We start from the raw sequence: 13,679 nt of genomic DNA, 5'->3' as shown, positions 1-13,679 counted from the left end.
CCCCCTCCTGCCACAACAAGCTTCACCCTCGTCTCCCAGGACAGGCAAGGCATAAAGTGGAGCAAAGACAGACACACGGATGCAGTCTCCGGTTTCTTGGGGGGAAAAACTCTGGAGAGGAGGAGACATGGACAGTTGTGGGGAGGCAGGGACTTCTAGTCACACGCCAGTTGCTTCATAGGGGCAAGACCTACCAGAGATGAGTTACTGTGCTCATTAGGCCTGCCATTCCTGTGAAGATCCTGTTTTGCTATTAAAGAGTTAACTCCAACTTGCTCGGTGTGATTTATTGCTGGTTTGCTCCTGTCACAGAACACGCCGAAGCCAGAAAAGGCTTTTGCTGCCCAGGGAAGTCCTAGCCTAAAGCGAAAGCTTTCCTGTTGTGGAAAATCAGTGGTGACAACATGGCTCAGGCCTGTTCGTGTCCCCCTAGCTGTGGGTGGGACACAACCCCTACAAAGGCTCCAGCCCCTGTAGCACAGTGCAAGTACCTGCTCAAAGAGACCAGTGGGAACTGGAGCAAGCTTCAAACTAGGAGCTTGCAATATTTTTAAAATTGTGAATGTTGTTGTTTGTTTTGCAGTCTCTCTGGAAGGCGCCATAAAGAACTTTTACACCCGCCTACCATTCCATAGAGTATCAGGAATCTCTGTGAGCAACAAGATGGATGTGTCTGGAAAAACTGTATCAAACGGGTATGAATGTTTCATCTTTGCTTTGGAATGCAAGGCTCTTTGCAACTTCATCTGAGCAATTTAAGATTTGTCCTGTATAGGCAGGAGACTAAAATCAGAGGACTAGACAGGCCTCAGAGCCCCTTACCAGGACCAGACGGAGTATCTCCTGCATGCACCAAGCCACTTCTGTGTGTGTTGCAGTAGACCTACCTCCTTCCTGCTTAAATTAACCCCATCTTCTAGACCACAGATGGGATTACTCTGTTCCCACTCCATGTCAGTTTTACATGTGCTTATTCATAAGTTTCTTCCATCCTGTTTTTGCATAAATCTGTGAAAATCTATATCTATCTATCTATCTATCTATCTATCTATCTATCTATCTATCATCTATCTATCTATCATCTATCTATCTATCTATCTATCTATCTATCTATCTATCTATCTATCTATCTATCTATCTATCCTATCTCTTCAGAACTCCCCTAGCAGTGTTCTAGGGAGTGTTGCATTGCAAGCAAAGTTTTTTTTTAAAGTGCATGCAAAAATTTACACCTCTCAGCCACCTCTTATTTATTTTAAGGCAGGAAAGAGCAAAATAATTTCTGCTCCCCTGAGCAAGAGACAACCCACACTCTCTACGGGATGATGGAATCCATTTTGCTTCCCCCACAAAAAGTTTGGGTTCCTCTGCCTGTAAATTCCATCCACTTTGGACAAAAGATGGGAATGTCGTAGTTGGTTTTAGATTCTTCATTATAGCGAGCAAAGAAACACAGAGGTTCATTTTATACAGTGGCTCACAAGCCAAATTACTATATATCCTGACACATTATTCAGGTCCTTATCTATCTATCATCTATCTATCATCTATCATCTATCATCTATCATCTATCATCTATCATCTATCTATCTATCATCTATCTATCTATTATCTATCATCTATCTATCTATCTATCTATCTATCTATCTATCTATCTATCTATCTATCATCTATCATCTATCTTTCTATCTATCTATCTATCATCTATCTATCTATCATCTATCTATCTATCCATCCATCTATCATCTATCTATCTATCTATCTATCTATCATCATCTATCTATCTATCATCTATCTATCTATCATCTATCTATCATCTATCTATCATCTATCATCTATCTATCGATCTCCTCACAACAACCCTGTGAAGTAAATTAGGCTGAGAGATTAAGGTCACCCAATGAGGTTCATGGCTGAGTGGGGATTCGAACTCTGGTCTCCCAGGTCCTAGTCCAACACACTAACCATTATACAGCCAATGCAGACTTCTGAGCACTGGAATGATGTGCTGGAGATTGTTTGTCCCCACCAACAGTCCAGCTGCAGTTCAGTTTTCATCGCTCAGCTCAAAGTGACATCCTGTCACCCCTTAGGCATCCTATGCCTCCTTTCCTTAGAGTAAGGCCCACTGGACACAGTAAATATACATTGGATCATGCTGTTAGTCAAGTACAGAAGTGAACCATGGCTCACAACTTAGTTGTGAAATGATCTCAGTTTTTGTGTTTCAAATACTTTCTGTCTTTCCTGCAGGTTTTTCGACTGTGAGCATCTCTGCGACGCTGATCCTTGTTGCTTGGGGTTTGGACTTTTAAATGCTTCCCAAGGAACAGGTGTGTGTGTGTGCGCGCGCGCACGTGTGTGTTTGTGTGTGTTTCCCTGCAAACCTATAAGTGGTGTGTTATCTTATTTCACAGGGAAAATAAAAGATGATCTGGCCATCTTGTGTGGGATTCCCCACCAAACTGACAACTATCCCTTCCCTCACAGAAGCTGAGCTGCAAACTGCTTTCTTCCCTGAGTGACAAAACCTTCTGAGCCTGCCACACCAGCTCAGCCAATCAGAGCCAGATGCTTTTCTGCCAGAAGTGCTGTGTAATGCAGATTTATTTACATGTGTGACCTCCCACATCTGAAAGACACAGAGAGAGGCAGTAAATTTGAAAAACGCTAATAAAACACCCCTTTGAAATAGTCAATATTTCACAAATGTTCGCCCATTATTTTTTCTGAACTTGATTTCTGGACCTCCTCCCGAAACAGCAGGAGCCAGCACAATGAGTCCTTTTAGCACAATGGAGCTTTCCCCTGTCCCTTCCTGTGCCTCCGTGCACCCTCAAGTCAGGACAACCCCCCAGAGCAGCAAGTGGTGGGAGGGGATAGGAGATTGTTCCATTGGTATGCAGAAATGTTTGCACTGTCAGAACAATCATAAGAATGCAACATTGAATTCCACCCATCTGTAGAAAAGGGGACCAGCATTAATGCATTTCCTTCCCCTTGCAGGAGGCAAGGTCTTGTGCTTGGTTCTGAACAGTTTGGGAATCCAAACATGCAGTGAGGAATTAAGAAGCGACTGGCAGCTTTCAGATTGCATATCTGCAGAAACAGAAACCAGGGTCCATCCCTTTGGCTGGTATCAAAGAACAGGTGAGTCGCAACGTGAACACTGTAATATTTTATATATACAGTCAAACCTTGGTTGTCAAACGTAATCTGTTCCGGAGGCCCGTTTGGCTTCTGAAATGTTTGACAACCAAACATTGGTTGCAGGAGCTTCCTGCATTTAGCGGAAGCTGCGTCGGATGTTCGGCTTCCGAAAAACGTTCGAAAACTGGAGCATTTACCGTATTTTTTGCTCCACAAGATGCACTTTTTTCCTCCTAAAAAGTAAGGGGAAATGTTTGTGCGTCTTATGGAGCAAATGTGTGATCAATCGCTGGTTCCCTTTCTGGCCCCAGCCCCTTGCCCAGGCCTCCATTTCTGAATGTTCTGCAGATGGAGGCTGTTTGTTTCCCCAGCGACATGTGCCTAGATTATCTGTCTGGAAACTGTAGAAAGTGCTCCCTTTCCTTTCCTAAAGAAGCTGCAGAACTGTGAGTTGAACCCCATAAAATCAGGATTTTTCCCCTTTGCAGAGAAACTCAACAACTTTGAGCTGATCCTCAAAAAAGGGGGCTTTCCCCCTTTGCAAAATAAGCTGCACAACTGTGAGCTGATAACCCCCAAAATGGGGCTTTCCCCCTTTCCTCCTCTAAAAACTAGATGCGTCTTATGGCCAGGTGCATCTTATGGAGCGAAAAATATGGCATTTCTGGGTTTTCAGCATTTGGGAGCCTAAACATTCCAAAACGGAGGTGTTCGGGATCCAAGGTTTGACTGTAATATTATGTAGTGGGGTATAAGCCGCGTTAGGGGTGGGGTGTAATGCTACTTCTGGGGTAGTTTGCCCCCCTTTGGTCCCTACCCTGCACTCACCTGTGGCTCCTAGAAGCTGTCAGCATGCGCCAGCAGCCACACCCTGGAAAACGGCTTTGGCTGGCTAAACCAGGTGAGGGTAGCTAAAACCTTTTGGCGAGTTAGGGACTTCCGCTGCATGCAAAGACAAGCTCTGGCGAATTGAGAGGACAAGACCAATAGTGGGTCCAACAGTCAAGAAGGCAATTTCTGCAAATGCTGTAAAGGGGAGTGAGAGGCAGATGGGGCTTGTCAATTTGGGAAGGCAGCCCAGGAAGGAGGAGGAAAACTCTAATGCTAAACCTCCTTTGCCTTCTGGGACATCTTCGGGAGAAGAAAAGGCTAAGGAGTGAGTGAACCCTACACAAATCCAGAGTGGAGTCCCTTTGGTGGTTGATTGGCACCTCGTACGCCTCCTTCCGGCAACTGCTGCAGCCAAGCTGGTGTGAAATTTATTGCTTTGCTTTCCTTTGGACCACATTGGCGAGGCTGTGAGGGGGTCGTTGTCTGGGCAGCCCAGGACCTCCATGCTCACCCCTGGAGGTGCACTTCATTGCCTCTCGAGACAACAGATGGACGCTAGCAACAAGTGTTATGATGATGATGATGATGTGGGTTAAACCACAGATCCTAGGACTTGCCGATCAGAAGGCCGGCAGTTCGAATCCCCGCAATGGGGTGAGCTCCCGTTGCTCGGTCCCTGCTCCTGCCAACCTAGCAGCTTGAAAGCACTTCAAAGTGCAAGTAGATAAATAGGTACCACTCCGGCGGGAAGGTAAACGGCATTTCCGTGTGCTGCTCTGGTTCGCCAGAAGCGGATTAGTCATGCTGGCCACATGACCCAGAAGCTGTACGCCGGTTCGCTCGGCCAATAAAGCGAGATAAGCTCTGCAACCCCAGAGTCGGTCACGACTGGACCTAATGGTCAGGGGTCCCTTTACCTCCCTTTACTAATAATAATTTATTATTTACATGCCGCCTATCTGGCTGGGCTTCCCCAGCCACTCTGGGCGGCTTCCAACAAAATATTAAAATACAGTAATGCGTCAAACATTAAAAGCTTCCCTAAACAGGGCTGCCTTCAGATGTCTTCTAAAAGTCTGGTAGTTGTTGTTCTCTTTGACATCTGGTGGGAGGGTGTTCCACAGGGCGGGTGCCACTACCGAGAAGGCCCTCTGCTTGGTTCCCAGGTGTTTGTGTATAAACATACATTAACCTTCTCCAACATGATGCCATTCCAAATTTTTAGGGCTACAACTTCCATCATCCCTGTCCATTGACTGTGCTGGCTGAGGTTGTTGCTCAAAACATATGGAAGGAACTAAGTTTGGGAAGGCTGATGTACTTGTCCACAAATACACCCCTTCCCCCCAAAAAACCCCAACCTGAAAATTGCTTCCATTTAATTACACCAGGAATTCAATGACATGTGCCACCTCACCCAGCTTTCGAGTGTGGTCTGCCCTGCCCATTTCTGCATCAAAAGATTTCATTCATATTGTCTGAGGCACATGTGTAAGCGATTATTTGTTTAACGCAGAGACAGCAAAGCTTCCCTTTGTATAGCTTAATATCCCAAATGCGTAGGCAATCTGGAATGTAAAGAAGTTTTTTTTTTTTGTAGCTGAACTCCACTGAACTTTTGGGCCTTTTTATAGAGTGGGGCAGATAATTAGAACCCAGCTCGCAGATGATGGCTTTTTCTGTAGGCGCCCATATTTCAGCCTAAAACAGTGTTTATATTTTATTCATCTTCTCGCTGACCCTTAAACTATATTGAGCAGCGAAACTCTGTTCTGTATATCTAGCTGACCACAGTGGCATCCTGTACGGGTGGGTGGAGTTTCTTGAAATTTCCTTTCAAGCAAACCTGGCTTTTGTTTACTCAAAGAAATGGAGAAACAGAAATGGAAAATGTTGTATTTTTATGTATTTATTTTATACCTATGCTATCACCCTGTATGGTTCTTTATAGTACAATGCTAGCAAAAAAACAACAACAACCACTGCAGTTATGTCCACACTGTGCATTTAAAGCACCCCAAATAATCTCGGGAACTGTAATTTGTTAAGGGTGCTGGGAATTGTAGCTCTGCGAGGAGCAAACTACTGTTACGGGAATTCTTTGGGGAAAACCGTGTGCAATATGTAGCCTGAAGAATCTATATTTTAGTGATGAGGCATGATGCAAAGGAAACAGAGGAGGGTGAGAGGCAGCAGTACCAGACATAAAGTAAAGGTAAAGGGACCCCTGACCATTAGGTCCTGTCGTGACAGACTCTGGGGTTGCGGCACTCATCTCACTTTATTGGCCGAGGGAGCTGGTGTACAGCTTCCGGGTCATGTGGCCAGCATGACTAAGCCACTTCTGGCGAACCAGAGCAGCGCACAGAAATGCCATTTACCTTCCCGCCGGAGTGGTACCTATTTATCTACTTGCACTTTGAGGTGCTTTCGAACTGCTAGGTTGGCAGGAGCAGGGACCGAGCAACGGGAGCTCACCCCGTCACAGGGATTCGAACTGCCGACCTTCTGATCGGCAAGTCCTAGGCTCTGTGGTTAAATCCACTGGCAGGCTGAGGTCAGCTGTGGCAGGACCTGCATGCACAGCACTGAATGCAAACTTTCCAGCTGAACATGGCAGAAAGCCCACAAGGGGGCTGAATAAACCTTCTGTATGTCAGCTGGGTTGAGAAGCACCTTGCAGGCCATAATATATGGCTGCATTTGACAATGAGCACATAATGTCAGCCCAGCATGTGCACTACGGACTGGGCCGCAGCATAAATATTCATAGAATAGGTTTTACTGCACAAAGTTACTGTAAGTAAGACCTGTCCAATCAGCTCCTGCATCAATTCCTTCTTCCAAATACCATTGACTTTTGCTCGCATTATGGTAAAAAGGTAAAGGGACCCCTGGATGGTTAAGTTCAGTCAAAGGTGACTATGGGGTTGTGGCGCTCATTTCGCTTTTCAGGCTGAGGGAGCCTGCGTTTGCCCACAGACAGCTTTCCGGGTCATGTGGCCAGCAGGACTAAACCGCTTCTGGTGCAATGGAACACCGTGACAGAAGCCAGAGCGCACGGAAACACCGTTTACCTTCCCACCACAGTGGTACTGATTTATCTACTTGCACTGGTGTGCTCTAGAACTGCTAGATTGGCTGAATCTGGGACAGAGCAACGGGAGCTCACTCCATCGTGCAGATTCGAACCGCTGACCTTCCAATCGGCAAGCCCAAGAGGCTCAGTGGTTTAGACCACAGCGCCACCTGCAGTATGCTTCCACTAATCAGGGTTTGGTCTCTTTGCCTCACTCAGATGTGACCGTGTCTTTGGTGGATGCAGCAATAGAAAGGCACTCTGCTCACTTTATTTTTAACCAATAATCGGACAGAAGGACTTTGCCACGTCCCATTGATTTAAGTGCTCCAAGATTATAATAATTATTTTTTGCAAATAAATACATTTATAATGTTTAATGGCTTCTTTCCTCCTCCAACAGCTAAAGTCCCCACCGTCTGTCCACCCGTTGTTCTACCAAGAAGTCAAGAAAATGGTAAGGAGAAAACAAGAACACCATAGAAATAATGAAGCATCTCTGACCTTTAGTTCTTCCTCTTTTCAATATTGCTGGCCCTCCATTTTTTTGTTTGTTCCGAACCTAAGAATGCTGGTTTTCCCCACAGTCTTCATGACGTTTAATACAGCTTTTTCAGACAGCCAAAACGATCAAGGGGTTTCCCTTATAAAGAAAGCTTACAATGTTTGGGGCTTTTTAGCTTAGGGAAGAAAGAAAAAAGATGAGCTGAGTGAAGAGGAAGAATGATAAGAGATGGCTAAAATTAGGTATCATGTGGAAAAAGTGGTCGAAGAGACTCTTGTCCATTCTTCCATAATACTACAACCCAGTGAGCCTGATGGTTGACAGATTCAGGACAGGTAAAAGGAGATAGGTCTTCACACGTGGTTCCATAGTTAAACTACAGAATTCATGCTTACAAGTTGTGGTGATGGTCGCCATCTTGGATAGTTTTAAAGGGGAAGTAGACAAATTCGGGGAGGACAAGGCCTTCAGCTGTTGCTAGTCATGTGACTAAGTACTATACTATCTGAATGCCAGTTGCTGGAAACCCTAGATCTTATGCTCCAATTCTGCTAGAGGGCTTCCCCACAAGCCACCGTGGGAACAGGATGCCTGGCTAGACTAGGTGGGACTTTGGCAGACCCTCCAAGTGTCCCTGTTTCCCCGGGATGTCCCTGATTTAGAGAAGCTGTCCCAGTCTCTGATGTGATCCCAGAATGTCCCACTTTCCCTTAGAATGTCCCTATTTTCACTGGAGAAATGTTGGAGGGTATGGAGTTATCCAACCCCTGAGCTGTCTGAAGGCAATACTGTACAATCATACCTTGGTTCTCGAACACCCTGGAACTCGTACGTTTCGGCTCCCAAACGATCAAAAACCGGGAGTGAGTGTTCCAGTTTTTGAATGTTCTTTTGGAAGCCAAATGTCCGGCGGGGGCTTCCATGGCTTCTGGTTGGCTGCAGGAGCTTCCTGCAGCCAATCAGAAGCCCTGCTTTGGAAGTCAAACATTTCAGAAGTCGAATGGACTTCCGCAATGGATTCTGTTTGACTTCTGAGGTACGGCTGTCTAGGGAAGTGTTGGTTTTTTTTAAAAAAAAAATGTTTAATGTTTTTATGTATATTGGAAGCTGCCCAGAGTGCCTGGGGCAACCCAATAGGATGTGTGGGGTATAAATACTAAAATTACCATTAAAGAATGGGATGTCCCTATTTTCATCGGAGAAATGTTGGAGGGTATGCTTTGGTCTGCTCCAGGAGGGCTTTTCCCCATGGTTTTTATGGGGTAATTCACTTTCAAGCCAGAATAGACCACCTCTCATCTCTGACACACTAATTTGGGCTCTATGGGAACTTGACTGAAGCTTTCCTTAGACCTCGGAGGGGGGACTTGTGGCGCTCCAGTTATGAACAGACCACAACTCCCACCGTCTCTCACTTTGGCCATGTCTCTCACCGTCTCTCACTTCGGCTGGGTCTGATGGGAGCTGGAGTCTGACAGGATCTGGAGGGCTATCCCTACTTTAGAAACCCTTTTGAAGCGTGCGCCGAAGTAATTCAGCTGAGATTGTTCAGGTATATAACCTCAAATAGGCCGTGGGTATGCGACGTAACTGGGCTTGTAAGTACCTATTTCGGAGAGGGAGGCTCTGCCCTATAAATAAGCAGCCTATTTTAAAATGGAGATAAACATCTGGTGCTCTCGCTTTCCCCTGTGCCCGATGCCCTGTGCCACAACAGGCACCACCCAAGGAATGCAGAAGGCTTCCATTTCACATCTGATACCTTCTCCGTGCCATGAAATAACAGCTTTGTGTGCAGAGAAAAGTAGTACTCCCAGGGGCAAGATTATAGTTATTATACGAGAAGAGTTTTGTGGGTGTGGGTGTGCGGGGGAATAGCACATGGTGTATTCTGTCCTTTCCACCTAGACTGACTGGCAAAAACATGTGTGCAGGGCGCATTCTTGAAATAAATGTAATTCGGTTTGAATTTCTCCTAAATAAGAAAAAAATAAAACAACCCACATATTTTGAACAGTGCACAATCCTTTGTGCAGCATGGAAAAGTACCTTTCGGAGTATTCAGAAAGCACTTGTTAGTGGGAAACGCAGGCATTTCTGGATTGTGGGAATGATGATTTCACACTGAAGTCCTGGATAGACACTTGTTGTTGTTGTTTAGTCATTTAGCCGTGTCCAACTCTTCATGAGCCCATGGACCATAGCATGCCAGGCACTCCTGTCTTCCACTGCCTCCCACAGTTTAGTCAAACTCATGCTGGTAGCTTCTAGAACACTGTCCAACCATCTCGTCCTCTGTCGTCCCCTTCTCCTTGTGCCCTCCACCTTTCCCAGCACCAGGGTCTTTTCCAGGGAGTCTTCTCTTCTCATGATGTGGCCAAAGTATTGGAGCCTCAGCTTCAGGATTTGTCCTTCCAGTGAGCACTCAGGGCTGATTTCCTTCAGGTTTGATCTTCTTCATGGGACTCTCAAGAGTCTCCTCCAGCACCATAAGTCCCATATAACTCATGACCCAACCCGACTGTGCTCTTGATACACTTCCTGCATTCCAGCACAAATAACATATGGAAAGCAGTAACCATCTTCACGGAATGCCTGTAATTTAACAATAAAAATTACAGGCATCGTTGGACGCTGAAGGCTACAATTATGCGACGAAAGCAGCTACTGAAATGTGGTCGGGTTGGCACAGTCTGGTTTGAGTAGAATAGGGAAATTTCTCAGCGACATGGAAGCTGTGTAGAGTTGAGGCACCTGCAGGGATGCTGTAGAAAGTCCCTTCGTCGTGGTCACGTCAGGCACTAACCAATTGACATTGGGTAGGATGGAGTGTAGAGAGACCTGTCCCACCCAGAGGAAAAAGCAATGCCAGAAAGTTAAGGTCATGTTGTTGTTTAGTCATTTAGTCATGTCCGACTTCATGATCCCATGGACCAGAGCACGCCAGGCACTCCTGTCTTCCACTGCCTCCCGCAGTTTGGTCAAACTCATGCTGGTAGCTTCGAGAACACTGTCCAACCATCTCGTCCTCTGCCGTCCCCTACTCCTTGTGCCCTCCATCTTTCCCAACATCAGGGTCTTCTCTTCTCATGATCTGTCCTCCCAGTGAGCACTCAGAGCTGATTTCCTTCAGAATGGATAGATTTGATCTTCTTGCAGTCCATGGGACTCTCAAGAGTCTCCTCCAGCACCATAATTCAAAAGCATCAATTCTTCGGTGATCAGCCTTCTTTGGAAGAGCCTTTTGGGTCAGGCCAATGGCCCATTTAGTCCAGCATCCTGTTCTCACTGCGGCCAACCAGATGCCTGTGCGAAACCAGTAATACAAGCAGGATCTGAGCATAAGATCACTCTATCTTCCTGTGGTTTCCAGCAACTGGTATTCCGAAGCATTGCTGCATCCAGTCGTGGACGCAGAACAGAGCCACCTTAGCTAGTGGCCATTGATAGACTGTCCAATCCCCTTTTAAAGCCATCTAAGTTGGTGGCCGTCACTTCCTCCTGTGGCAGAGGGTTCCGTAGTCTAACAATGAGTTGTGCGAAGAAGTACTTTTTAAAATCTGTTCTGAATCTTCCAAATTACCTTAGGCTTTTTTTTCTTTCTCTCTCTCTCCAAGACACTGTGGTTGTAAATTTCTGTGTATGGTCTTGCAGTGATGCCACACTGCATTAAAGGTAAAGGTAAAGGGACCCCTGACCATTAGGTCCAGTCGCAGATGACTCTGGGGTTGCGGCGCTCATCTCGCTCTATAGGCCGAGGGATCCGGCGTTTGTCCGCAGACAGCTTCTGGGTCATGGGGCCAGCATGTCTAAGACGCTGCTGGCGAAACCAAAGCAGCGAATGGAAACACCATTTACCTTCCCGCTGGAGCGGTACCTATTTATCCACTTGCACTTTGATGTGGTTTCGAACTGCTAGGTTGGCAGCAGCTGGGACCAAGCAATGGGAGCTCACCCCATCACGGGGATTTGAACCACCGACTTTCCAATCGGAAAGCCCTAGGCTCAGTGGTTTAGACCACAGCGCCATGGCTTAGTGGGGTGTTAATAGGAAGGTGACTATAGGGGATCTTGGGGACACTTCTCTTCAGTCCTTTTCGCTCCCACACTCTGAACCAAGGCTTGGGGTTAAGCTCTCTCCTGTTACCATGAGCTAAAGAATCAGGGTTCGAACAACACGACTGGTTTGGCTTAGGTGAGTGTCATACGGCAGTCATTAGTATGCTAGGGAGAAAAGTTCAGACTGTCTTCCCATTATTTTGCAGCAGTTCTATTTGTAGGGAGCTTTTGTTGAATTTTCTGTGTGCCCATACATGCAATACCCTACCTTTAGCATGACATGGTATTACAGTTCAGTTCAGATAAAGCATTGCCGCTCACTTCCGCTGGTAGCAGAATCTGGTTTTGAGTTTTCTGCTAAATGGGACTGGTAGTTTTCTTTAGATCCATATGAAATGTGAACGATACAACTGTGTGGGACTGAATGTGGCCCTCCAAGCCTTTCTGTCTGGCCCCTGAAATGCTCCTCAGGCTACACCCCCCCTCCCCAAGCCATATCCTTCGTTGGTTCTGCTTTGCAACTTCTTTGAGTGTTTCTGCCCAGCTGGAATGTGCCCTCGAACTCTGCTTCATTCTTCCTTGGATGGAAGTCAGAGGGGGGTGTGGATGGGTGTAGAAACTGGTTTACTGTACGAAGATTTACATTCATTGTTTTGCCTGCTGTTGCCTCTTGCCCCACTCACCAGTGACATTTGCCCACCCTCCTCCCAGGAAGACTCCCCAGGAGGCAATGTGCGAAATGGTTGCCTACTTGTGAGTAGGATTGCAATTGGATCTTCCCTGTGCCATGGCTATTTCAAAGCACCCTGGCCTTTCTGCTCATTTGCAAAGTCTGCATTAAGACTCTGCCCTTTCATAGAAGGTGGTCTCTGATGTGTCGAAAAGCAAATAATAAGACTCATTTCTTCATGGTAAAACAGACTCAAGTGGGCCCAAATGTACTGTTCTGGCTATGTTGTCATCGACAAGTTGAGTCACACAGAATTATTCCCGATTAACATGCCTGAAGGCAAATTTTTTGCCTCTGTAGCCGTAATATTGTGGTACATGGGGTTTCATGACTTGATCAAGTTTGCTGATTGAGTCAGTAGACGTGATCATGAATGGGAACGCTATTGCAATGAATGCATCTGAAAACCATCAAGGAAACCAGACAATTTGGCTCACAATGGAATTCAGACAAAGCCTATTCTTTTTCTAAAGAGCATAACTAGTCATTTTCAGCTTTGTGTCTGGACCTAGACATACCACTTCCACCGCTTTGGAACGCAGTTGCTGACTGCAGAAAATTGATGTGTAATTATACTTTAAAAACATGTTGCTTACATTCATGTTGCTGAAAAGCTTCCCCTTTTTGTTGTTGTTTTCAAGGCAAAAGAGGAATGCATGAATTGCAGTATTATTATTTTTTTAACCCAATGTGTACTTTTGAAATGCCCAGTTCTGCAAAAGTTCACTCTGGAAATAAAACATTGGAACTAAGTATCGTACAGTGGTACCTCAGGTTACATACGCTTCAGGTTAGACTCTGCTAACCCAGAAATAGTGCTTCAGGTTAAGAACTTTGCTTCAGGATGAGAACAGAAATCGTGCTCTGGCGGCGTGGCAGCAGCAGGAGGCCCCATTAGCTAAAGTGGTGCTTCAGGTTAAGAACAGTTTCAGGTTAAGAACGGACCTCCGGAACGAATTAAGTACTTAACCCAAGGTACCACTGTATAAGATAAGTATTGTATGAGATAAGGAATTCAAAGATCTGATTCACATGGCTAACTTTCTCAAGGGCCTCTTTCAAAGGGGTTAGCTGATGGGAGTACAAATCCGTACTTCCCTATATGCTTAGGGGACCCTTCATTATGTTACTCTTAAAAGTGTTTGTAAGGTAAATTAAGTAGTTTTCCCTTCAGCGACCTTGATGCACTGAATAGCTCTTGTGAATGCCCTGGCAAATCCAGAACACAGTCCATAAAAGCTTATTGAACCAGGAATAAAAGGGTCTTGAGTTTAAGTATTATCTCTGCATAATGAGAAAGCTCTATCCGGTGTGTGTTTACTTCA

General features: G+C 45.7%; 1 protein-coding gene across 1 annotated transcript in view; it reads left to right on the top strand.

Annotated features, from left to right (window-relative positions):
* TG (thyroglobulin) overlaps positions 1-13,679 on the top strand; it is a 171,829-nt gene that overhangs the window by 68,216 nt on the left and 89,934 nt on the right. The window contains exons 29-32 of the mRNA XM_081919979.1: positions 584-695; positions 2,254-2,333; positions 3,007-3,150; positions 7,464-7,517. Of these exons, the coding sequence (XP_081776105.1) occupies positions 584-695; positions 2,254-2,333; positions 3,007-3,150; positions 7,464-7,517 (390 nt within the window). The remainder of the gene's footprint in view (positions 1-583; positions 696-2,253; positions 2,334-3,006; positions 3,151-7,463; positions 7,518-13,679) is intronic.

The sequence above is a fragment of the Podarcis melisellensis genome (genome assembly GCF_964234715.1).
Source record: "Podarcis melisellensis genome assembly, chromosome: 7".
Lineage (NCBI taxonomy): Eukaryota > Metazoa > Chordata > Lepidosauria > Squamata > Lacertidae > Podarcis > Podarcis melisellensis.
This window is presented reverse-complemented; position numbering and strand designations above follow the sequence as displayed.